This window comes from Indicator indicator, chromosome 30 (assembly GCF_027791375.1).
Source record: "Indicator indicator isolate 239-I01 chromosome 30, UM_Iind_1.1, whole genome shotgun sequence".
Taxonomy (NCBI): domain Eukaryota; kingdom Metazoa; phylum Chordata; class Aves; order Piciformes; family Indicatoridae; genus Indicator; species Indicator indicator.
The window spans coordinates 625611-648430 of NC_072039.1; the positions used below are offsets into that span (position 1 = coordinate 625611).

Sequence of the window (22820 nt, forward strand, 5' to 3'; positions counted from 1 at the left end):
AGCGGGCTGCGGGAGCGCGCTGCCCACAGCCGCCTCCAGGGCGGCGCCGGGCGGCAGGCAGAGCGCCGTCTGGCGGTGATGGGGAGAAGGTTTCGCCAAGGCTGGACACGGGGCTGGGGTGTGGGGAGTGGGAAATGGGGAGCAGGGAGCGGGGCATAGGCACTTGGGATTTGTAGGAATGGTGACGGGGGAGTAGGATATGGAAGGCTGGGATGTGGGGAGTGGGAAACGGCGTGAGACATATTAGAGATCCCAGAGTGGGAAGCAGTTCCCTGCTGGACAGCAGTGGCCAGGTGCTGGTGGATCAGTGTAACTGACATCAGCCTGGTAGGGTTTTGCACTGCTGTGTCTGTGCCACCTCTCACCTGTTAAGTTCCTTCCTGCTGCTTCTTGGAGGTGCAAAACACTTTGTGGCACAACAACTTGTCTGTGAGTCTCTGCTCAGCACAGACATTCCCACTGTAAGCCTCAGCCCGGGCTTGGCTGATATCCTGTCACTTCCCATCACTTCCTACACCAGATCTTGTCTCCCAGCATTTGGTGTCTTCTCTTACACAGCAAACAGACTCTCAGTCTGTCAGATGCTCACCAAGACTGCTGACAACCCTTCTGCTTTTCTGCTCAGGAGGCTCTGGGAGGATCTCACCTGTCAGAGAGGTCTGCAGGGAGAGGATACTTTGCTTGGCCATCCTGGTTGGGACCCCTGGGCAGGACTCAGAGGAGCAAGGACACCCCTGAGGCAGCGGCATGGAGCGCCTGGCCTCTTTCAGCAGTGAGTACCATCAGGTGGCACGGGGAGAGTGCTTGCTGTCATGTAGGGATGTTAGCAGCTGTCTGGGACTTGATCTTGGGGGTCTTCCCCCAGCTTAGTGATTCTATGTTTCTATGTCTTGGGGAGAGAGACAGCAAAGTGGCACTGTCTGGTCCACTTCTTTGATCACATTCCCAAGGCCATGAGTACATGAATGATTCAGTAGGAGTTCAGGTCCTTTTTTCTGTCTGCTTTCTATAACTGGGTTAGTTCAAATCCATGTCCTTGTGAAGTGTGACGTAGAGCTCAGCAGTCTATTTATTTTGACTGCTCTGCCTTGAACAAAAGAAGCAAAACTTGCAGAGCAGTGTCTCATTCCTTGTGCAGCAATCTGAGCAGAAGCTGAGGTCTGGGCAGGTTACAGAACAATTCTGTTGATGCCTTTGCAACTCCAGCAATGTGCTTTATGCATCTGACCTGAGGCAGACAGATGGGAGGCTGCAGCTGTCTGTGCACTGCTCTCCACAAGTATGACCTCAGGTCTGGTCTTCGATGCAGAAGGTGAGTGTGGGCACAGGCTCAGGTCAGCCAGCAGTTTCTGGCACCACTGCTGAGCTCTACCAGAGGCTGCTACAGAGCAGATTTTCCTTCAACCATTGCAGGAGTCCAGGCTTAGTCCTCACTCTAGCAGTGTGGCAGTGCCAGCCTGTCTCTTGCAGCTCCAGCTGAACAAGGAGCTTCTAACAGATACTTGGAGAAGCTGCATGGGGAAGGAGGTTGTGTACAGTCCAGTTCACTGGACACAAGTGAATTTAGGGGGGGAAAAAGCAGTCTGTTGTTTGTCTTGAATGAGATTTCCTTTTGGCTCCACAGATGATCCTTTTGATAAGCCTCCATGCCGAGGTTGCTCTTCGTACCTCACAGAGCCCTACGTTAAGTGTGCTGAGTGTGGGCCTCCTCCCTTCCTCCTGTGCTTGCAGGTGAGTGGAAGGGTGAAAGCAGAGGCATTCATTTCTGTGAGAAAGTCATCAAAGGGCTGTCCAGTGCCAAGCCACCCATAAACACATTAATAACTGCTCTCTGTAAACTTGCATCAAGAGCCCTTATCTGCCCAGGGACAGGAAAATAACAAAGAAAGTGTTTGGGGCTGGAGAACTGAGGCATGAGCAGCTGAAGGCAGCCAGAGATGCCTCAAGACATGCAGCCAGGCTGGCTGTAAGGAGCATGCTGCTGCATGTCTGGAGAGGTGTCACTTCTGACAGCTTTGATGGCACAGAAAAGGCACAAAGAAAGACCTTCTCTTGCCACCACACCTTGGGCTTGTCCTCCCAGGTGGAGAAGAGAATTTGGGGAAAGTTTGCCATAATGACAGTCATTGTTTGTGACCAGATCTGGTGCCTTTAAAATTGTGTTTGTGATGTGATAAGCACAGAAGCTGTTGCTAGTTTTAATTGGTCCATAAGAAAGCTTGCAGTATTTGTGATTAAAAAACATAACTAACCTCTAAAACTGGCAGAGGAGCTTAGCCTTGAGCCTGAGCTCGTGCACAGAGTGCACAGCCCCATAGTCTGTGTGTTGGGTCTGGTTTTGTTCCCTTTACTTGTCCTTAAAAGCCCAAACATGCAAGTGTTGAAAGCAGCTGCAGAGCATTCTTGTGCTTTTTAAACAGAAGAGCAAGATCAAAGGGAAGCTGCTTTCAGCGCTGAGGAAGTGCTCTGCTCCTGGCATGATTCACTTCAAAACACCTCAGCAGGCTTCTCTCACCTGCCTGGCTTGGCAATAATTCCTTCACAAGAGGTGTGGAGCCTCACAGGAGCTGTGCTTTGGTGCAAAGGCAGATGCAAAAACAGACTCAGCACCACTTGAGCAGCTTTCCCTGCCCCTTGGGGGTTGTCTGTGCAGGGACAGCAGCAGGATTCAGTATCTCTTTCAGCAGATCAATTGTGGATACCCAGCAAGTCAGAGAATAAAAGCAGACAAGGGACCAGTTAAAATGTTTTCAGGGCAGAAACTGGAGGCTAACATGATGCTGATCTTTTGTTCTGCAGTGTTTCACAAGAGGATTTGAGTACAAGAAGCATCAGAGTGACCACACTTACGAGATAATGGTAAATACTCCTTTGGATAACACCTGCTCGGTGCTGAGCTTCCCCAGCTCCCAGGAGTTAGACTCTTGCTTGCTAATACCACACTGAAAAGTCAGGTGCCACAATGGTTTGACTCAGAGGTTTAGAGCTATTAAAGAAGGAAAAAGTCTTCCTTGAGACCAAAGAGAAATTTCCATCTGGCACATGATGGAGTAGTGGAGACATTTAAAGCTGCATTTTTTATTGCCCTTGGGTAGCACTGTGCAGACTTCCAGTCCTTTAATCATGTGAGGCAGCTTCTGCTTTTCTATTCCTGTTTGGGTTTTTTTGTTTAGTTTTTTTTTTTTCCAAATTCATAATTTTTAAAGTCTTCAGTAATTTGTTGTGTGTTTCATAGAATAAATTGTTGAATTACAGCATGGAGCAGTATAGTCAGCAGCAAAGTGGCTTTGACCATAGCTGATGGCTCAGTGGCCTAAATAATTCAGCAAGGATTTGCTCAGGTTTAATGGGCACAGTAAAAGTTTAAACTGCCAAGGTTCTGTACTGTGTTGCTCTGTGGTTCAGACCTTTGCTGTTCAAGTGGGGGATTGTTATAGAGCACCACAGCAGCCTGATTTGGTTGTTTCTTCTCCAGACATCTGATTTCCCTGTCTTGGATCCTAACTGGACAGCTCAAGAGGAAATGGCTCTGCTGGAAGCTGTGATGGATTGTGGATTTGGGAACTGGTGAGAATTCAGTGGGTCAGCAGCATCAGTGAGTGAGGAGTGGCTTTTTCTTCCTCTCATTTCACATTTCACTCTCAGTTCTTGTGTCTACACTGCTGTCAGAATTAGGACTGGAAACTGGCTACAGTTCTGTACTCTCTCCCCTACTCAGCAGTCTTAACTCTTTCCTTAAGCTCTTGGCTTTTGTCAATCTTTACCAAAGGAAGTTCATCCTGACTTTTCTCCCTGGAATCCTGGAAACTTCCATCAACCACTTCTCCAGGAAATGAAAGCCTGGCAAAGTTTTCTAGAGTGTGTTTTGTAGAAACACTTTGGTGTTTGGGAAACACTGCTTAGGGTCACTGCATGAAAGGGGAAAGCACTCTCCAGCTAACCTGCAGTGACACCTGAGAAGCAGGAAACAGTTCTGGACTTACAGCTCATCATTACCTGGGGTTAATAGAATAAAAATTCTTAAAACCCATATTGAATGTCAGGCATTCAGAAGATTTGGTGCATTCCATCAGAGGAGGAAGTTCTCCTGTAAAACCACTGAAGTGCCTTGCTCATGGCCATCAAAAAGTGCTCCCCAGCACTGTAGCAACCTTGTTAGCATTGGCTCAGTGTGAAAATGTGACTTCAGGCACCACCCCAGGCCAGTCCCCTGCACACTACACCACCACTGGGGCAAAAAACAAGCCCTCAGTGTTTCCATGTTCTCCACACTAAGGCTCCCTCCCCACTTCAGGCAGGACGTAGCCAACCAGATGTGTACAAAGTCCAAGGAGGAGTGTGAGAAGCATTACATGAAGCACTTCATCAACAACCCTCTCTTTGCATCCACCTTGCTGAACCTGAAGCAGGCAGAGGAGGCACAGCACAACGAAACAGCCATTCCCTTCCACCGTGAGTACCCCCTGGCCAGGGGCACCCCAGGGCCTGCTCTGCAAGGGCTTTGCTCTTCCAAACCTTTTGAGAAAGGCCTGCACCACACCTGCAGTTTGCTTTCATCTGCAAAAGGAGAGCTTGCTCTGCTGTTACTAACAGGGGTTCTTCAGGTGGCATTACCCTACTGCTGTGTCAGATAACCCAGACTGGGTGCTTGGTGGGAGAAGGCAGGGAGCAGAGTGGTCTGATACAGACCTCAGGGTGTCCCAGCCAGCAGTTCCTGCAATGGAAATGGTCACTCAGAAATCCCCCCAGCAAAGCCTGGATGTGCAGTTCATTGCCAGGACACAGCCCCTCCGAGCTGCCTCCCACATGGCACCTGGCACAGCACATCCCTCATGGCAGGCAGCAGTGGGAGCTCTCAGCCTGGGGCTCTTGTCCAGACCCTCTGCAGCAGTGTCAGCTGAGAAGGGATTTCTACCTCTAAAGCAGTTCAACTTTGCAAATTCTCAGTACCTCAGCCTGCTTTATCTATAGCCTGGGACTTGTAATGCTCAGCTCCTTCACAAGTGTTGTGAGCCTCAGTCCATGACTGTGAAACACTGAGCTCCTCAGCTGGGAAGCTGTAAAACTCCAGAGCTGTGGAGCTGTAATTGCACCTTTCTGTGAATGGCACCGAGAAGAAGGCAGATTTTACACCCCTGTTGCTGTTAATTAAAGGAACCTGCAGGCTGAGGCCAAGTGATGTGCAGAGATTTAGCAGGGGCATGCTGAGCTGGGAAATGGAGTTTACCTTTGATGACCTATTTATTACCTTGAATTTCTGTGTTTGACTTTGGAGAGCTCAGGTTCCTGCCTTTTTCTCCATATGAACTCAGTCTTGCTCTGGACACAGGGCTGGATAAAAGCCCAAGCAGGCTCTTTTTCTTCAGCTAATTACTCCCCCACCTCCCCCCAAAGAAACCTCTGTTTGCAGAACATTAGAAGCTGACCCCAAGCCCTACACAACACTGAAAACCCTTTGATTTTTGCAGCTGCTGATGACCCTCCACGGCCAACCTTTGATTCCTTGCTCTCCAGGGATATGGCTGGGTACATGCCAGCCAGGGCTGACTTTGTTGAGGTAAGTCTCTCTTCTGCCATCAGTTTCAATGTGCTGCTGCGTGCAGGCTCAGCACTCACACACTGCTTTGCCCCTGCCTGTGGGTCTTTGCTCCTGGTGTGAAGGACATGGGAAGGGAGTGATGGACCCAGGAGTTGATTAGAGAGGGAGCACTGCAGGCCTGCAGAGCTGGGGCAGGCAGAGTCCCTGGCTCTGTGCAGGGGCTGCAGGGCTGTTGCTGCTGCCAGCAGATGCCCAGTGGTGAATGCCCCTTGTGTGAGTGGACTGGATGCTGTGATTTAGATGCATAGCCAAAGGGGTCAGCTCCAGCATGCTTCTGGGAAGCACATAGGAGCCTGCTCCAAGGATCACGTGGAAGCTCTGCATTGTTTGCAGTGGTTTAGCTGTGGGCCCAGGGCCCCAGTTTCTGTTGCAGAACTCCTGTCCATGAGCTGATGAGTTCAGTCCTGCAGGACCTTGTTGGGGCTGTAGGTTGGAGCAGTGTGGGAGTCATGGGGACTGCCTGGTGAGCTCTCATTGTCCTGCTCCAGCCCCAGCCAGGGGTGCAAGTTACACAGTCCCCAGGTAAAGCTCCCTGGGATGTGTGTTGCTGGAGCCCTGCAGAGCTGTGTCTGAGTCAGTGTCTCTGTTTTCAGTGCTCCTGCATGTGCTGAAGCTTGACAGCAGTTCTTTGGTGCTAGTTAGTGACCATTTGTTAATCACCTCCACAGGAGTTTGACAACTATGCTGAATGGGATTTGAGAGATATTGATTTTGTGGAGGATGACTCTGACATTTTGCATGGTAAGTGCTAGCTCTTTGTACACCACCAGAGAGGCCTACACAGCACCTCCTTGGCTCTCCGTTTCTCTACACACTCTCTACAAAGTGAACACAGACTGTTAATGATCTCACTCCTGTGTGCTGGATTCAAACACCAATGTTTCCATGCTCCTCACTCTCAGGTCTCTTTTAAAAGCTGCCTCAGCTGCTCCTCCCCAGCCCTGTTCTCAAGACCCTTCCCCAGCTTCCTTGTCCTTCTCTTGACCTGCTCCAGCAACTCAGTCTTGATGTTACTATTCCCTGCCCAGCTGAAAGTGAGTCTTCTCATCTACATAATGTTTGTGAGCGTCATGGCAAGGCCCAGCTTTGGCTCTGATTCCCACAGGGGAACACTTCCCTCTGCTGCTGTCCCCTGTCCCCGACTGTGCAGTTTCTCAGATCAGTCACTTCTCACCCCTGGTCTTAAGGAAATCTGCTCTCAGGCTGGGTGTTGACACAGGCAGCAAGGAGGTGTAGTTCAGGACTGTGTGCAACACACTGAAACTCCTTCTCCAGAGGCTTTCCATGCGCTAAACAGGATCCTGGAGCTGTAGCAGCATCAGCTGCAAGGGACAGCTGCTTATTGAGCAGGGGATGGTTGTTGTGTGAGTCCAGTTCCTGCTGCTGAGTTGCTGTGAACATAGCTGCTTGAACAGCACCAAAGAAAGAACAGAATGACTAAAATGTGTTGCTTTCATCCACAGAGGAGGAAAGCTGCTGCTTTTGCCCACATTTGCAAGTACACAGTAGTGGAAAGTACTGTTTGTGCCGCAGAGTTCTGCCATCTGTGCCAGGCAGCTCGGAACTGAAGCCTTGCAGACAGACAAACCCTGTGACTTACAGACAGGCCTCCTGGAGCTGGAAATAAGGCTGAGCTGTAGCAGTGTCCACAGAGCTTTGGGGAGTGCAGACTCCCTTGGCTCAAAACAAATGTTATGGGAATGGGGGCTCAGCCTCTTCCCTTTCAATGTGCATTGAAAAGGGAACAGAGCATGGATCCGTGAAGCCATCTCCCCACCCTTTCCCTTTGTTACTATCAAAGAGCCATTGTCTTGCCTCTAGATCCTGTCTGAGTCCTGGTAAACTGGAAAAGCAAAACTGATCTACTGTGTATTAATTGAGAGCTCAATATGCATCCAAGCACTGCTGTCCATGCCCCTCCCACTGCACAGCTGAGCCACTTAAGGAATCTCCTCACACAATCCCAGAGGGCCAGGACCCCAGGGACCCATCTGCTCCAACCTTTCTAGGTGATGGTGGAGCTGAAATGAGCTGGCAGGCTGAGTGCTGTGTAGGGGACTGCCCAGTGATGCCCTTGGGAGATGATTCCCATGTCTGGTTGTGCTCATGGGGAAACATTTTCTTCTGGAGTCCAATGGGAACCTCCCCAGCAGTAACTTGTCCCCATCACCCCTTGTCTTCTCCATGGCACTCCTTGTCCAAAGGGAGTCTCCATGCTCCTGGCAGCCACCCTTTCTGTTCTGGTCCATGGCAATAAGGTCTCCCTAAGCCTTCTCTTGTGCAGGCTGCACACCCCCAGCTCTCAGCCTCTCCTCACAGGGCAGCCTCCGAGCCTGCTGTTGCAGCTGTCTGAATCCAGATGCCAGCTCTCCTGGCTTTCAGCGCAGGACCTGTTCTGCACCAGCCTAGCTCCCTGCTGTCAGAGCTGGAGATGTTTGTGCTTTTGCCCCCATAGCTTCCTGTGCAGTCAGCCCCACACCTGCCTCAGGAGCTCCACAAGTTACGTGCTGTGTGAAGAATCCTTCCTTCTGCCTGCCAGATCTTTGGCCTGATCATTTCATTGGCTCTTCTCTAGCTCAGTCTCCAGTTGTCCTCAGTATGCAGTACAGGATGTCAGGCACTTGCCCTTGATAACTCTTTGACAGAGGTCATGAAGCATGACCAGCTACATTTTCCACCTCTTAGCTCAGGAACTCTGTCATCTTCCTTCCCACAGCTGTCCTACATCTGCCCATGTGACAGAGAATGCCTCTGAAGAGTGAAGTCCCAGGCTCCAGGCAGATGCTTTTCTCTGGCATCAGGTGTCTTAGGGAGAGAAGGAATTCTCAAAAACTTTGGAAGTAGCTCTTTCCCTTCTCAGAGCTACTTCCTCCCTGTCCTGCAGTGTCAAAGACCTCAGATGCTGTCTTTGCTTTACAGCATTTTGCTACCTAATTGTAGGCTTTCATCCTGTAGAAAGTGGCTCGACATTTGGGTCTGAAGGCAGGGACAGGCATTAGGATGATTTAAGAAACCTTTGTACTTTCTAGTTAGCAGGAAGGGAAGGTGGTGAGGCAGCCCTGCAGGCCCAGGTTCTCCTAAGCTCTCCCAAGGGTACGTGTCCCAGTGCTCCCAGAGCAGCTCCAGCAGTGCCTCTGCACCCCAGCCCTGCCCACTGGCAAACTCCTTGCACTGATCTCACTGCAGCAGCCTTGAAAGGCAACCCTGTGGCTGCCTGCTTCCACAGCTGCAGGAGACACAGCTGTGCTGGCCAAACTAAAGGCAAAGATGTAAACCAGGGGCTTAACACATGTTGGAGCCTGGAGAAAGCCCAGGGGGGTCTTGAGCATAGATTAAGTCTCAGGTTTGTGATAAACTCTGCTGTGCATTAAACCTTATTGGGTTCAAGGTTAATTTCTGAAAGCCACTTTTATATTCCATTTTCTGCAATTTACTCAAGCTAGACCGTGAGAGCACACCAACCAGAACCATTCCTCTGGAGCCTCTTTCTTCCTTTGGTTTCACAGGTCCCAGGTGAGGGCTGCAGCTTCTGCACTGCACACAACAGCAGTGTTGGATGCTTCCATTGCAACAGAATTCCTCCTTCTTACATTGCTCTGCTTTTCTTTACATTATATTAAATAACTTTGTAAAAAGTTCTAGATTTGAGCTACTGGACTCCCTTTTCACACTGGCATTGCATTTTCCCTGCCCTGTCTCAGTATTCCCATAAGAACAAAAAGTGCAATTTAATACAGGGTGGAAAAATCCCAGGCAGCCTTTACTGAGTAGCACAGAAAGCTCTACCTGCTGGCTCCTCCCTCCACTCAGGAGGGCACAGACCTTGATCAGGCACTTCCTGATGCTGGTGAGGTGCTGGAATTGGTGTGGAATCTCTCAGATTTCAATTAACTGCTGGCAGTATTCAGCCTAATTCAGTTCTTGCAGCACAATTAGTGCTGCAAACCTACACTGCAGTTAAACAGAGCCATAAAGGGCAGATCAAAGGCAACAAGCAGCTACAGATCTGATCCAGGCCTGAGTGCCTGAATATTTCATGAATTACAAGTTTTCATCAGCCAGAATTACAGCCTCAGTAATTTGTCTTTTTCCCCAGCTTTTTCTCCCCTTCTCATGTAAATGATTTTTCACCAGCAAGTAATTGCTGAAACCACAGCTCTGGAAGCAAGGGGATGGAGCCTGCAGCTCTGGCTGCCTGTGCTGAGGTTTCATTGGGTGAGACAAGGCAGGCAGTGTCCCTCTCAATACTGCTTGGTGCTTGCTCTGCTCTGGAGCTGCTGGCACACTCTGAAGGCAGATACCCTCTGTGCCTTCAGGGAGGGGGAATTTGGATTGGAGTCATGAAGTTGGTAGCAAGCAGGACACAGCCTGGACATGCACACAGCCTGTTTGCTTTGCTTGCTTTGCATTCTTGCCTTTATTTGGGCCTTGCAGGCCAAACAGGTTAGCTAGCAAAACAAAGGTCTCACTCATTAGCCTTCAGAGAAGTTGTTGCAGAGCAAAGGAGGCTGCAGATGAACAAAAAGCTAAGAAACTTTTTTGGACACACTCTTGAGAAACCAAAATATTTGGAGTTTTGTTTGGGAGTGGAGAAAGGGGCCTTGAATTGCTGCCCATCACTGGAGCCTTCAAGGCTGCTCTGCCCATCTCAGAGCCTGGTCAGTGCCCAGCTGGCCACTCTGCTCAGGTGTCAGCTGGAGTTACCTTAGGTCACCAGTGCAAGCCACTGGCACGCTGGGGAGGAGCAGAGGCAAAGCATTTCCATTCCCACAGCATCTCTTGTCTCATTCCCTGCAGCATGGCACAGCCCAGCAGGGTGAGTTATTCCTGCACGCCACACCTGGCCCTGGGCTGTCCTGGGTGACTATGTCCATGACAACAAAAGCCTCTGCACCATGCAAGTGGCAGCAAACGCTTCCTGTTTGGCTAAGCAGAAGCTCCATTTTTCTCCCTTCACTCTTCCTCAGCAGTGCTCCTTCTCCTCCCCAGCTGATGATCATTTCTTTCAGAATATCTTGTGCTCAGGTGAAAGCATCCAAGTACAGTGCTTTGGGTGCAGAAATGCTTCTGATATTTATAGAAGTCCTCAGTGCAGAATCTGCAGGCACTTATTAAGTTCTGCCCACACAAAGCCCAGCAAATAGGATGTCAGCTGAGCTGGCAGAGGGCTTCAAAATATACAACTCTTGCCCTTAGGATGGCACAGACTCCAGTCCAAGGATGAGGAGAAGGGTTGCCAGGATCTGCCCAGGCTCACAGTCACAGGCAGCAATGTGTTTGGGAGGAGCAGGCAAAGAAAAGCTCTTGCAGGTAGCAGCAGCAGTCTGCAGACAGCCTCCAGGGAGCTTCTGCCCCTCTAAAGCTGCCACTAAAGAGGAAAGTGCAGTGACCTCTGTAGCCTCCAGTGATCACAGAGGCTTGCAAATGAGCCTATTGCAGTGATAATTTTGTATCCTGTCATGGTTTGTATCTTTACTTTGCAGCTCTGAAGATTGCAGTGGTAGATATCTACCATTCCAGGTTAAAGGAAAGGCAGAGAAGAAAAAAGTGAGTTCTCAAGCAATAATTCTGTTCCTTTGCTCCACTACCATGTTTTGGTCCCCAGTGTCGTGCTGCTGCTAACCATGCCTGATTTCCTCCAGCATCTTTCAGCCAATTGCCATGCATGGAGGCCTTCTGCTGTCACATTTGCACCACAGGCTCCACCTCAGCTGGGTGTTTCCCCTCCTGAGCACTGGTGAAGATCAGGCCTGTGGCTGTAGCAGTAGTACCAGCCCAGAAGGCAGAGGCTAGCAGGCCCTGGGAGTTGTGTGCACATTGTGCAAAGGACCTCTGCACACCACAACTCTCCTTTAAACTCCCCAAGCAAGTCCTGAGTTGTGAAGAGCCTCTTTCCCAGTCCTCCTTAGTGCAAGGAGGCCATGCACAGAGGGCTCTTCATCCTGCAGCCCCAAAGCCAGTCAGACACAAATCACTCAGGTTCCAGCACACCCTAGGAGATCCCAAAGCCACAGAAGGAGTATCACAGAATTGGTTGGGTTGGAAAAGTCCTCCAAGATCATGGAGTCCAACCATCAACCCAATACCACCATGGCCACCAAACCATGACCCTAAGGGCCATGGCCACACATCTGTGAACACCTCCAGGGATGGGGACTCCACCGTCTCCCTGGGCAGCCTGTTCCCTGACCACTCTGGCAGCAAGGAAATTCTCCCTACTCTCAGACTTAAACCTCCCCTGATGCAGCTTGAGGCCATTTCCTCTTTTCCTATCACCTGATGCTAGGGAAATGAGGCCAACACCCACTGCACTCCAACCTCCTTTCAGGTAGGAGGAAGCAGAAGGAGAAACTGAAACACTATGAGGGCAACAAGTCCCATATCTAGGGCCAGGACCCAGAAAAGAGAGGCCAATCCCTGCTCTTTTCATCCCCAGTGCACTGCCTGTGGACTGCATGTGGTTCATTTTCTATTTTAGGGGGGAAAAAAAGCTGCCAGTCTGTGACTAATGGCTCGACCCCCACTCCCCACAGGAATGTTTGCATATTGTTTTGAATTCTTAGTCGTCCCTACATTAGTTTTCCTCTGTGTGTGATGTAGGTAACTACTGCTGAGCTGAATTTGAGTAATGTATTCAGTGCAGTTGACAGCTCTTTGCAATGACTCAAACTGTTCATTAAGTTCAATTTTAATAGAACTTTCAAACACTTTGTTCAATATTTAAAATGATCTCTTGCTGCATTACTCCCTGCTGGAGGAATTCATAATCTGGGGTGAGAGTCCTCTGGTCCTTCTCCCCCTCGTGCAGCACGGTTCTGCTGCAGGACAGGCAGGAGCTGGTCTGTGTTGGTCTGGCTCTTTGTAACCCATAAATAACAATCCTTCTGTGGTGCCATCCTCTCGATGATAAATCAAATCACACCACACCAAGAGAGGCTGCCATGAGCTCAGGGCCATAAATCCTATCAGGTTGGTAGCCTTCCTGCAGCAGCATGGGACAAAAATCTGGGAAATGCCCTAAGGTCACTTCCTCTTTTTAATGGGTCCTGGCCCTGGCCCTGGTTTCCCTCATAGTGTTTCATTTTCTCCTTCTGCTTCCGTCTACCTGAAAGGAGCTTGGAGTGAGGTGGGGACTGGCCTCTTTTTCTTTCTCTCAAGTGATGGAAGGAGAGGAACTGGCCTGAAATTGTGCCAGAGGAGGTTTAAGTTGAAGATTAGGAAAAATGTCTTTGCTGCAAGAGTGGTCCGGGTTTGGAACAGGCTGCCAAGGGAGGTGGTAGAGTCCCCATCCCTGGAGGTATTCCAGAAACCTGTAGCCATGGCACTTGGGGCCATGGTTTGGTGGCCATGGTGGTGTTGGGTTGAGCATTGGACTGGATGATCTTGGAGGTCTTTCCCAACCTTGACTCCTTTCAAATCCATTGCTGATGTCTCTTTCAGAAAGGCTTCTCTGCATGGCTCAGGAGTGGGTTTTATACTCTAAAGAAACTGTGATGAAGTTTCTAGAGCAAATTCCAGGCTGCCCTTGCCAAGCCCAGCTCCTGGGATCTGAGCATTACCAAGAGTTGGCTGTTTATGGAACCACCACTTAGCAATGGCCTTGTGGCCTGTGCTGGAGCCTGTGACACATGGATTTGTCAGGCACCTGGAAATACCTTACCTGCCTTTCCTCTCTGCTCATTTCCCTGGTCCTGGCAGGAGCACCTCAAAGGGATGAGTTCCTCTGTTTAAAAGCTAAGCTGTCATAGCAAAATCCTGTCCTCTGCTCCAGGGGTGGAGTCTGCAGTCCACCTCTCACCCCTGCTCTGGCAGAAGGATGTTTGTCTCTCTCTGGAGCTGGAAGCCATGCTTCGGGAGATGTTCCTTGTGCCTCCAGCTTCAGGGTGGGTGTGGGTGTGAAATCTGTGCCTAAAGCAACAGTTTTAAACCTCTGAAGTGATGGTGGCTCCTTTGTGCTTGGTGCTCTCAGAGCTGGACCAATGCACAGCACCACCCAGAATTCCTTTGAGTAAAGCCACCCTGCATCACCCCAGTTTGTCCCTCAGCTGGCCAGCCCCAGGGCCCTGGAAGTTTCATACGTGTTTGGTTCTAGACCCCTCTGATGGTCTATGTCAAAGAGTCTTCTGAAGCCTTTGTTACTTGTGAGGTGCCACAGCAGTTAATGTCTCCTGTTAACAGCATTTGCTCCTCTCAATTTCAGGATTATAAGAGATCATGGCCTCATTAACCTCAGGAAGTTTCAGAGTGAGTATCAAGTGCAGCTGCTTAGCTTGAAGGTGGCTCTGCTTGGGAAGGAAAACTTCTTCTGCTCACTGTTCCCAGGGCACCACTGTGGTTTGTTCATGCTGGACTGAGTTCAGGGGGGCTGAATTCCAGCAGATTTTCTGCCCCAGCTGTTCCCAGCCACCTGGCTCCAAGTCCTCCCAGCTCAGTGTTTTAGTTGTTGACTGAGAACCACTCTTGAGAAGCATTTCAGGTTCCTTTGAGTAAGGAGAAGGGTGAAGGAGACCTCCTGGCCTCAGAGTGCATCTCACTCTGCTGGGCAGTGAGCACCTAGCGTGGAGGTGCCACCCTGGCTGCTCTCAGAGCTTGCAGTGCTGGATGCTTTCCCTGCTGTGCCTCAGCTGTTTGTGCTAGTGACACAGAAAGGCCCCAGAGTGGATCCCTGGGCAGCTGAGAGGCTGGGGGTGGCTGTAGGCATGCTGAGGGCTGTGCTGTGTTCCCTGCAGTTCTGGAGCGGCGCTACCCCAAGGAGCTGCAGGAGCTGCACGAGACCATGCGGCGCTTCGCGCGCATCCTGGGGCCCCTGGAGCACGACAAGTTCATAGAGAGCCACGCCTGTAAGTACTGGGGGCAGCAGCTGGCCCCCTCCCTCTGCATGGGGAACGGGCTTCACAGAGCCACAGAAGGGCAGGGCTTGGAAGGGACCTCTGGACATCATCCAGTCTAGCCCCCTGCCCAGGCAGGGTCACCCAGGGCAGGTCACACAGGAACACATCCAGGTGGGTCTTGAAAGCCTCCAGAGAAAGAGACTCCACCACCTCTCTGGGCAGCCTGCTCCAGGGCTTTAGCACCCTTACATTACAAGTTCCTCCTCATGTCCAGATGGAATTTCTTCTGTTCCAGTCTGTGCCCACTGCCCCTTGTCCTGTCACTAGGCACCACTGAACAAAGCCTGGTGCCATCCTCCTGCCACCCACCCTCTGAGTATGGATCAGCATTGATCAGATCCCCCTCAGGCTGCTCTTCTCCAGACCAAGCAGCCCCAATTCTCTCAGCCCTTCCTCACCACAGAGCTGTTCCAGTCCCCTCAGTATCTTTGCAGCTCTTTGCTATCCCTTCTCCAGCAGGTCCCTGTCCTTGAACTGGAGAGCCCAGAAGTGGACTCTAGATGTGACCTCACCAGGGCAGAGCAGACTGGGAGGAGAACCTCTCTTGACCTGCTCCCTACACTCTTCTTGATGCACCACAGGATGCCATTGGCCTTCTTGACCACAGGGTCTCATTGCTGGCTCATGGACATCCTACAGTCTTCCCTAAATATATTCCACTGCTGAAGGACAGGAGGTTGTTTTTGCTCCTCCTCCTCCCCATCTAACTACCTCAGAAAACCCAAACACATTTGTGGTTTGATTTATTAAATGAGCAGCAAATGTTTTCTTCCACTGAGCTGCGTCTGAGTTCTTTGTTTGATGTCTCAGCTGACTGAGCATTCTGGTCATGTGCTAGCAGCAGAGCTTCCTTATCAATACTGCAGCTTAGGAGGAAATTCTTTGCAGTGAGGGTGGTCAGGCACTGGAACAGGTTGCCCAGGGAGGTGTTCAGGGCCAGGCTGGATGAGACCTTGAGTAGTCTGGGCTGGTGCAAGGTGTCCCTGCCCATGGCAGGGGGTTGGAACTGGATGATCTTTAAGGTCCCTTCCAACCTACCCCATTCTGTGACTGTGAACAAAAGACCACTCTTCATTTCTGGGAACTCTGTCACTGAAAGAACAAAGGCCCTAAAATGTCTGCATTGAGAGCGCAGCAGCAGGCAGCAAGCTGTGAATTCTTTGAAAGATCCACGTGAGGCTGTTGTGTGTGCACATAATTACAGAGGGGCACTGTCATCATGGCCCTTACCTCGGAGGGAGAGGCTCTGCTCCAGCACCACATCATCTCAGGTCCTGATGCATGACCACAGCAGCAGTAGAGTCACTGCCTCCTGCTTCAGCTGTGACTGACCCTGGGGAACTGCTGCCATTAGAGGGAACAGAGTGCTGCAGTGAGCTGCCACTGTATTTCCAGGGCAGCCTGCCTGAAATACCAAAGGTATGATCCTGCAGATCTCAAGTGCCACACGTGAGTGCCTAGTCCTGGAACTTGATTTTGTTGCTGTAGCATCAGCCAAGCCCTCTACAGTTAACCTGGCAGCCAAGTCCATGCCCTGCCCAGGTCTCCTGAGAAGGATGAGTAAACAAACCTGAGACAAGCAAACTTGCTCACTGCAAAGCTGCGTAGTGCCTGGCAGCCAGCTGATAAAAGCTGCAGGCACTTAAATATCTCTGAGCAAAAGACAAATGGGGATTGCATCTTCCTGACTGCTGGAAAAGAGTTGTCTGCGAGGGAAATTTCGGGAGGGTCCACTCATGGAAATCAGAGTTGAGAGATGCTGTAAGGAGCCAAGATGGGGGAGAGATTCAGACCTATTGGAGGGCTTTCCAGAAATCCTACACTGGTGTTATTATGGCAAAAGAACTGTCAAAGCCTGAAGATGAAATAGGCTCTGTGGGCACACAGGTGCCAGAAGCCAGCTTAAATCCACAGACAAGGAGTGCTGGGCACAGCCAGTTTGAGATCAGATAGTGATGTGGGCAGGGAGGTTAACCCTGTCTGTGGCTCTGTGTGCTTCACTGCAAGCTGCTGACAAATAAGCAGCAGCGATGTTCTTGGTGCAGGACAGTTCACTGCCACCCCCATTGACCCTCCTTTGTTTTCTGTATCTCCCTTCTGGGGTGAAACAGTGGAGTTTGAGCTGCGCAGAGAGATCAAGCGGCTGCAGGAGTACAGAGCAGCAGGAATCACCAACTTCTGCAGTAAGTACCTGATGCATTATTCAGCCCATCCCCATTCATCAGGGTGTGGAAGGATGATTTCCCAATGTTCAGGATGTGCTGAATCAAAAAGGCACTTGATCCTGAAGCACCTTTGCCTGGCTCCTAAAGTGAGGGAGGCTTCAGCAGCAGTGCCTGGGTGCAGCTGTGCCCCTGGAGCCTGCGCTGCTCAGCAGAGCTTTGCAAAAGGCTCAGCAAAATAAATCTGTGGCATGGCACAGTGGTCTCCAGGGCTTCATCCCTGGCCAGTGCAGCTGCCTGTCAGCAAGTGTGGTATCTGGAGAGAGGCCTCAGACCCCTACACAAAAGAACTGGCCTGCTTTAGCCTGGAATGGGATCCTGGAAGCCTTTTTTGTTTGGTTTTGGCCTGAAATGAATGGGGGGAGGGGTGCAGGCTGGAATCTCATCCCTCTGATGCCAAGGAGCTGTCAGGAGGGAGAATAGCAGAGCCTGCTCCAGAGCTAGGGAACAGGTTCCCATTTCCTGAAGGAGAAAGGCAGCAGTCTAGGGTGCTGGGCAGGGCAGCGGGCAAGGACGTGGTCTGTGCTCACTGCAGGTGCCAGGACCTACGAGCACCTGAAGCGGACGCGGGAGGAGGAGCGGCTGAAGCGCACCATGCTCTCCGAAGTGCTGCAGTACATCCAGGACAGCAGTGCCTGCCAGCAGTGGCTCAGCAGACAAGCTGACATGTAGGGGACAGGAGGAATCTGTGTCACACACCTCTGCTTCAGGCAGCTGCAGCAAACACTTGGCTGTGTGGTAACTGGCAGAGGGCAAATGCAGAGTGGATACGAGGAGGAAATTCTTGCCAGTGAGGGAGGGGAGACACTGGGGCAGGTTGCCTGGGGAGGCTGCCTCCTGCCTGGAGGTGTTCAAGGCTACGTTCGTTGAGGCCTTGAGCAACCTGGGCTGGTGGGAAGTGTCCCTGCCCCTGGCAGGGAGTTGGAACTGGATGATCTTTAAGGTCACAGAATCATTAAGGTTGGAGAAGACCTTTAAGACCATTGAGTCCAACCTTAACCCACCTACCATGACCACTAAAGTAGATTCTGAAGCACCACACCTGCAAACTTCTTGAACACCTCCAGGGATGGTGACTCCACCATCTCCCTGGGCAGCTTGTTCCAGTCCCTGACCACTCTTACAGCAAAGAAACGTTTCCTAATATCCAAGGAAGGTCCCTTCCAACCCAAACCATGCTATGGTAACAACAAAAGCATTCCCTTTTTCTTGCAGTACGAAGAGTCTGCACAACCCAGGAGGTCAGGAAGGCAGAGATGGAAGCAGCAGTGCTTGGGAGGTGCAGACTGGTGACCAGTTTTCTCTAGTTCATATTGCAGGAATTTAACTGCTGTTAATGAAGCCATGGAGGGAAATGAGGTCTTGGTGGCTCTTAATGAGGGCACAGATGACACTTGAAATGTTTGAGATGCTTTTGGATGTAGCAGCATCATTAATGTGGAGTTACCCTGCACAAGCACTGAGCTGCAGCGAGGGAAACGCTTCCTGTGTGCCACAGGGGCTGAGGTGTTTGCATTTCCCCAAGCAGCCCAGGCTGAGCTGTTCTTTGTGTCCCTCCCCTCTGATTTGTCAGGTTTCAGACATGGTCTTCAGTCTGGGACTGCTAAACATTCAGAAATGCTCAGTGCCTGGGTTGTGTAGTTGGGAGAAGCTGGGCAGAGTCATTCCAGGGCCAGTATTTGCAGTGAGTCCTTGGCAGAGCACAGAGGCAATCTGAAAATGTTTTTTCTTTTCAGTGATTCCGGCCTGAGTCCCACGGTGCCAGTGCCTTCCAATTCAGGTAGGTGTGAGCTGATGGGCTGTGACCAGGAGCCAGCCATGCACCACTGCCACCACCCTGACAGCCAGGGCACAGAGGCCTGGAGCCTATGGTTAAGCACTGCTTAACTGGACGTTGCCTCAGTCTGCAACTCATTCCCCCCTCAAATCCTGGAGGAGTTTTGCTCAGTTTCTGGATTTTTCCAACTACAGGGTGAAGAACCTATCTTAGAGCTCACTAGCAAGGCAGGAAAGGACAGAATTTTCACATGAGAACAAAACTTTAATTTCAAAAGCTAACCTAAGTGTTTCATGAGGCTGTGTAGCACTTACCCCAGCAATATCAACCTGACATAAGAGCTGGGAGGGCAGAACACCAAAACCAGTTGCCTGAGCAGCAGGCAATGAGTGCAGCATTTCAGAATGACAAAGGAAATGGTGCAGGTTGTCTGGGCAGCTTCAGTTTTCCTTCTCAATTAATATGCTTTTATATTCTTTACTTTTCTAATCACCATTTATGAGTTTTCCCCCAAGAGGAGGACTCCTTTCAGTGCCCACTAAGAGCAGAGCCAGGGGTCAGTGAAGACCCTTGTGAGCAAGACTTGCATGAGTTCCCATCTGGTTTGGTGAGGTCACAGGCTGACATGCAATCAATGGGCCTGGGATCAGGTTTTACTACAAAGCTGTTAAGTGTTGCCAAGGAGAACTGGCTCCCAGCTCTGTCTCTGCATCCAGTTTTGATGTGGATGCTAATAAACCCCTGGAACCAAACTCCTGTGAGGTGAACACTGCCTCTGGGTTGTCCTTCCACATTTCTGCCAGGAGAAATATGGGTCAGAGCAGCCAGCAATTAGTCCCTGCAGTCTGCACTGTGTGCTAAGCATACCTGGTGAGGGGCAGGAGCTGGGGTTTGGGAGGGAGCAGTGCTCTGTGTCTCATGCTGCTCACCCAGAGCCATGGAATGGGGACAGTTCCCCCCAGCTGAAGAACCAAACTCAGTTTTTGTCTCTCAGTGGCCCATGGGGAAGAGCCCAGTGGAGCAGGAATTGTTTTACCCTGAACTCTGATAGCAGGCAGTGTTTACTTCCAGCCTCACCTGTTAACCCAAACACAGCTCCATGGAGCTGCTAATTAGCAATCACCCTGCAACCAGGCTGCACACATGGCTGTAATTGAAGACTGTATCACCCTGAATATGCAGGAGGGCAAATTAACCTTGCTTGACTTGGCCTTGGACTTTGAGATCTGGACTTTGCAGCCTCAGTGTGCTTCCTTTGGTGTAGTTTGTGTATCTCTGTGATTTCCTAAGTTTGTAAACAAGTAAAATCCAACCTTGTCCTGTCTCACCATAGCACACTGGTTCCAGGCCAGGGAGCAGTGTTGGGAAATCGTTCCTCTGCACCTGCCACAGACACAGCTCCAGCATCTTCTTAGCCCTGCAGTTCCCTCTCTGCCCAGGCTCCCCTCACCCAGGCAGACTCCCATCTGTTTCCTACAGATGCACAGGGGAGAGAGGGACTCCCCATCCCCAGAGGTAGGCCCCTGGCAGGGCAAGGCTCCAGAGCAGAAGCCAGCACAGTCCGTGGGGAAAATGGAACTGCAGAGTTCCCAAGGTCTCATCCCTTTGCCACATTTGGGAGGGCTGTGTTGGGATGAACACTGGGATCATACTGGGATTTCCTTGCTCCTGTGCTAGCAGCCAGCAGCAGGTGCTCAGAGCTGCTCAGTTGTGCTTTGCTGTCCCTGCAGGCAGGCGCAGTGCTCCGCCGCTGAACCTCACCGGGCTGCCTGGCACCGAGAAGCTCAACGAGAAGGAGAAGGAGGTGAGGAGAGGAAGGGGAAGATAGCTGAGGGAAAACTTTCTCTCCACAGCACAGGGCTGCTCCCACCATCCAAATCTGGTGCTGTGAACATCACCTCAGCCACAGACTCTGACAAAGACACAGACTCTGAGACCCTGCTCACAAATCCCATTTGGTTTTCCAGCTAGGTCCCCCCCACACAGGGCAGGTCAGCTCAGTTAGCAGGGAAAGGTGAAGCACAGCAAGCAGCTCTTGCAGCCTCCAGAGCATGTCTCCTCTCTTCCTCATGCTGAGGTGGGCAGAGGAAGTTTTTCTCAGTGGGTGTTTGTGAGCACAGGCTGAGCAGCAGGGCTGTTTGGGCTTTATAGCAGCCAGAGGAAGTCAGCAAGAGCTTCACTGGCCACACCACTGAGCACTGGAGCTTTTTCTCTGTCACAGACACCTCCAGGCCACACCTCAGTCGCTCATGGGTGTTCTCACCAAGCAGTGCTGGGAGCCAGGCAGGTGACACCAGGCTGTTCTTTCACCAGGTTTTTCCATGTCTCCTTCTTTCAGTGCACAGCCCAAGCCTTTGCACAGATGTATGGCAGAGAATGGACTCTGGCTTCAAGCCCTGGGTCGTGAGCTCAGCCTGGTGCTGCAATTTGTGTTCTTGCACAGCCACCTGCAGCAGTCAGGAGCAGGGAAGGTCAGCAGACAGACAGCAGACAGGAGAGGTGAGCAGTGCTGTGAGGGGCCTGCAGCCAGGTGAACTGGGCTCTGATTCAGGGAAAGGCAGCGCTGGGAGACCACTGAAGTACCAAATCTTACATCCTTTAAATGCAGACCATCACTGGCCTTTGGATTTTCCACAAAGCAGGTTTCAGTGCCTGTGAAAGGCAGATGTCTTTCAGCCCTCTACCTCTGTGTGGAAGCTGTTTCCCCTTGACTGGCCATGGCAGCATTGGCAAGCAGCTCACAGCCCCACCATGGACCAGGGCATTTGTGGCCCCATTCGGCACATAAATAATTGTGACTAGACAGCAGCCTGCACAGGGAATCTGATTTGCTCCTCAGCTGAGACACAAATTCTGAGTTCCTCTGACTTCTGCAATTTCCTATCAATAAAGAACAATCATTAAAGCATTTCCTTATTACAAGGAGGAGAGAGCCAGCTTCTCCATGGGGAGCAGCACAGCTCCCTGGCTGGAAGGCAGATGGGGTTTGGAAGCTAAACAGGAGCATTGCAGCCTCACAGCAGAGCTTGGGGAGTTTCTGGCAGCAATTCCTTCCAAACTTCCAGAGACAGGCTGCCCTCCTTGCACAGCTTCCACAGGGCCAGGCCATGTGTGCAGAGCTGCTTTTGTAGCAAGACATTAGAGGCTCAGTCTGCAGGGGATTAGTAGGCAGCTGCCCTGCCTGGCTGCTGGCCAGCATGCCCAATTGCAGCTTGCAAGGTTCTTTGGCATGGCTGCTTCCCTGGGTTTGTAAAGAACAACGCCCACACAGCACACTCATGGCTACACTCTGAGCCCAGAGCTTGCTTTCATCCTCCTAGGTTATTTTTCAGTCAGGAATGTGGGGTTCTATTTAAGGGCAGCAGCCAACAAGCTCCTCCCCTTCCCTACCTGTGGCTGGGAACAGCTCATCCTGCAATTGCTGCCTGCATCTCCCATCGCCTCATAGCTCTCTACATATCCCTGAAAAGAGGTTGCAGTGAGGTGGGGGTTGGTCTCTTCTCCCAAGTCTCAGGTGATAGGAGAGGAAATGGCCTGAAATTGTGCCAGGGGAGGGTTAGGTTGGAGATGAGGAAAAATTTATTGCTGGAAGAGTGGTCAGGGATTGGAACAGGCTGCCCAGGGAGGTGGTGGAGTCCCCATTCCCTGGAGACGTTCCAGAAACCTGTGGTTTGTTGGCTGTGGTGGTGTTGGGTTGAAGGTTGGACTGGATGCTCTTGGAGGCCTTTTCCAAGCCAAACAGTTCTGTGATTGTGACAACCTCCACAACACATCTGAATTTTTGCAGAAGAATTTTCACAGTCAGTCCCCCAGCAGAGGCTGTGGAGTGCCAGAGTGTGAGGAGCGTTGGTGTTCATGAACTTCACCTCTTGTCTTGCAGCTCTGTCAGATGGTGAGGCTGGTCCCTGGAGCCTATTTAGAGTACAAAGCTGCACTGGTGAATGAGTGCAACAAGCAGGGAGGCCTGAGGCTGGCACAGGCTCGAGCGCTCATCAAGATCGATGTGAATAAGACCAGGAAGATCTACGACTTCCTGATCAGGGAGGGCTACATCACCAAGGCCTGAGCACAGCAGCAGCCAAGCTGCAGGGCTGGAAGGTGCTCTGGCGGCACTGCAAGGTTTCAGTGCTGGAGGAAGGACGTTGCCTTCCCTTCCAAAGCTGTTAGGGTTGTGGGGTTTGGTACAAGCAAGTAGGGAGCTTCCTTGAATCCTGTGAGCACTGACAGCTCCTCCTCTGGGTGCCCCCTGAGTGCTGTAGGCAGAATCCCACTGCCACGTGGCACTGGGAAGCAGCAGCTATGGTGTGAGCTGGGAATGGGCTCTCAGCTCC

General features: G+C 51.2%; 1 protein-coding gene across 1 annotated transcript; it reads left to right on the forward strand.

The window, feature by feature from the left end:
* The first annotated feature begins 747 nt into the window (after positions 1-747).
* TADA2A (transcriptional adaptor 2A) lies at positions 748-22556 on the forward strand. The gene is made up of 15 exons (XM_054394270.1): positions 748-772; positions 1625-1731; positions 2800-2859; positions 3476-3567; positions 4295-4452; positions 5469-5557; positions 6268-6340; positions 11083-11146; positions 13800-13843; positions 14329-14439; positions 16602-16673; positions 17248-17380; positions 18449-18492; positions 20220-20293; positions 22370-22556. Exons 1-15 carry the CDS (start codon positions 748-750, stop codon positions 22553-22555), a joined length of 1332 nt encoding a protein of 443 aa, XP_054250245.1. The 3' UTR covers position 22556.
* Positions 22557-22820: the final 264 nt, after the last annotated feature.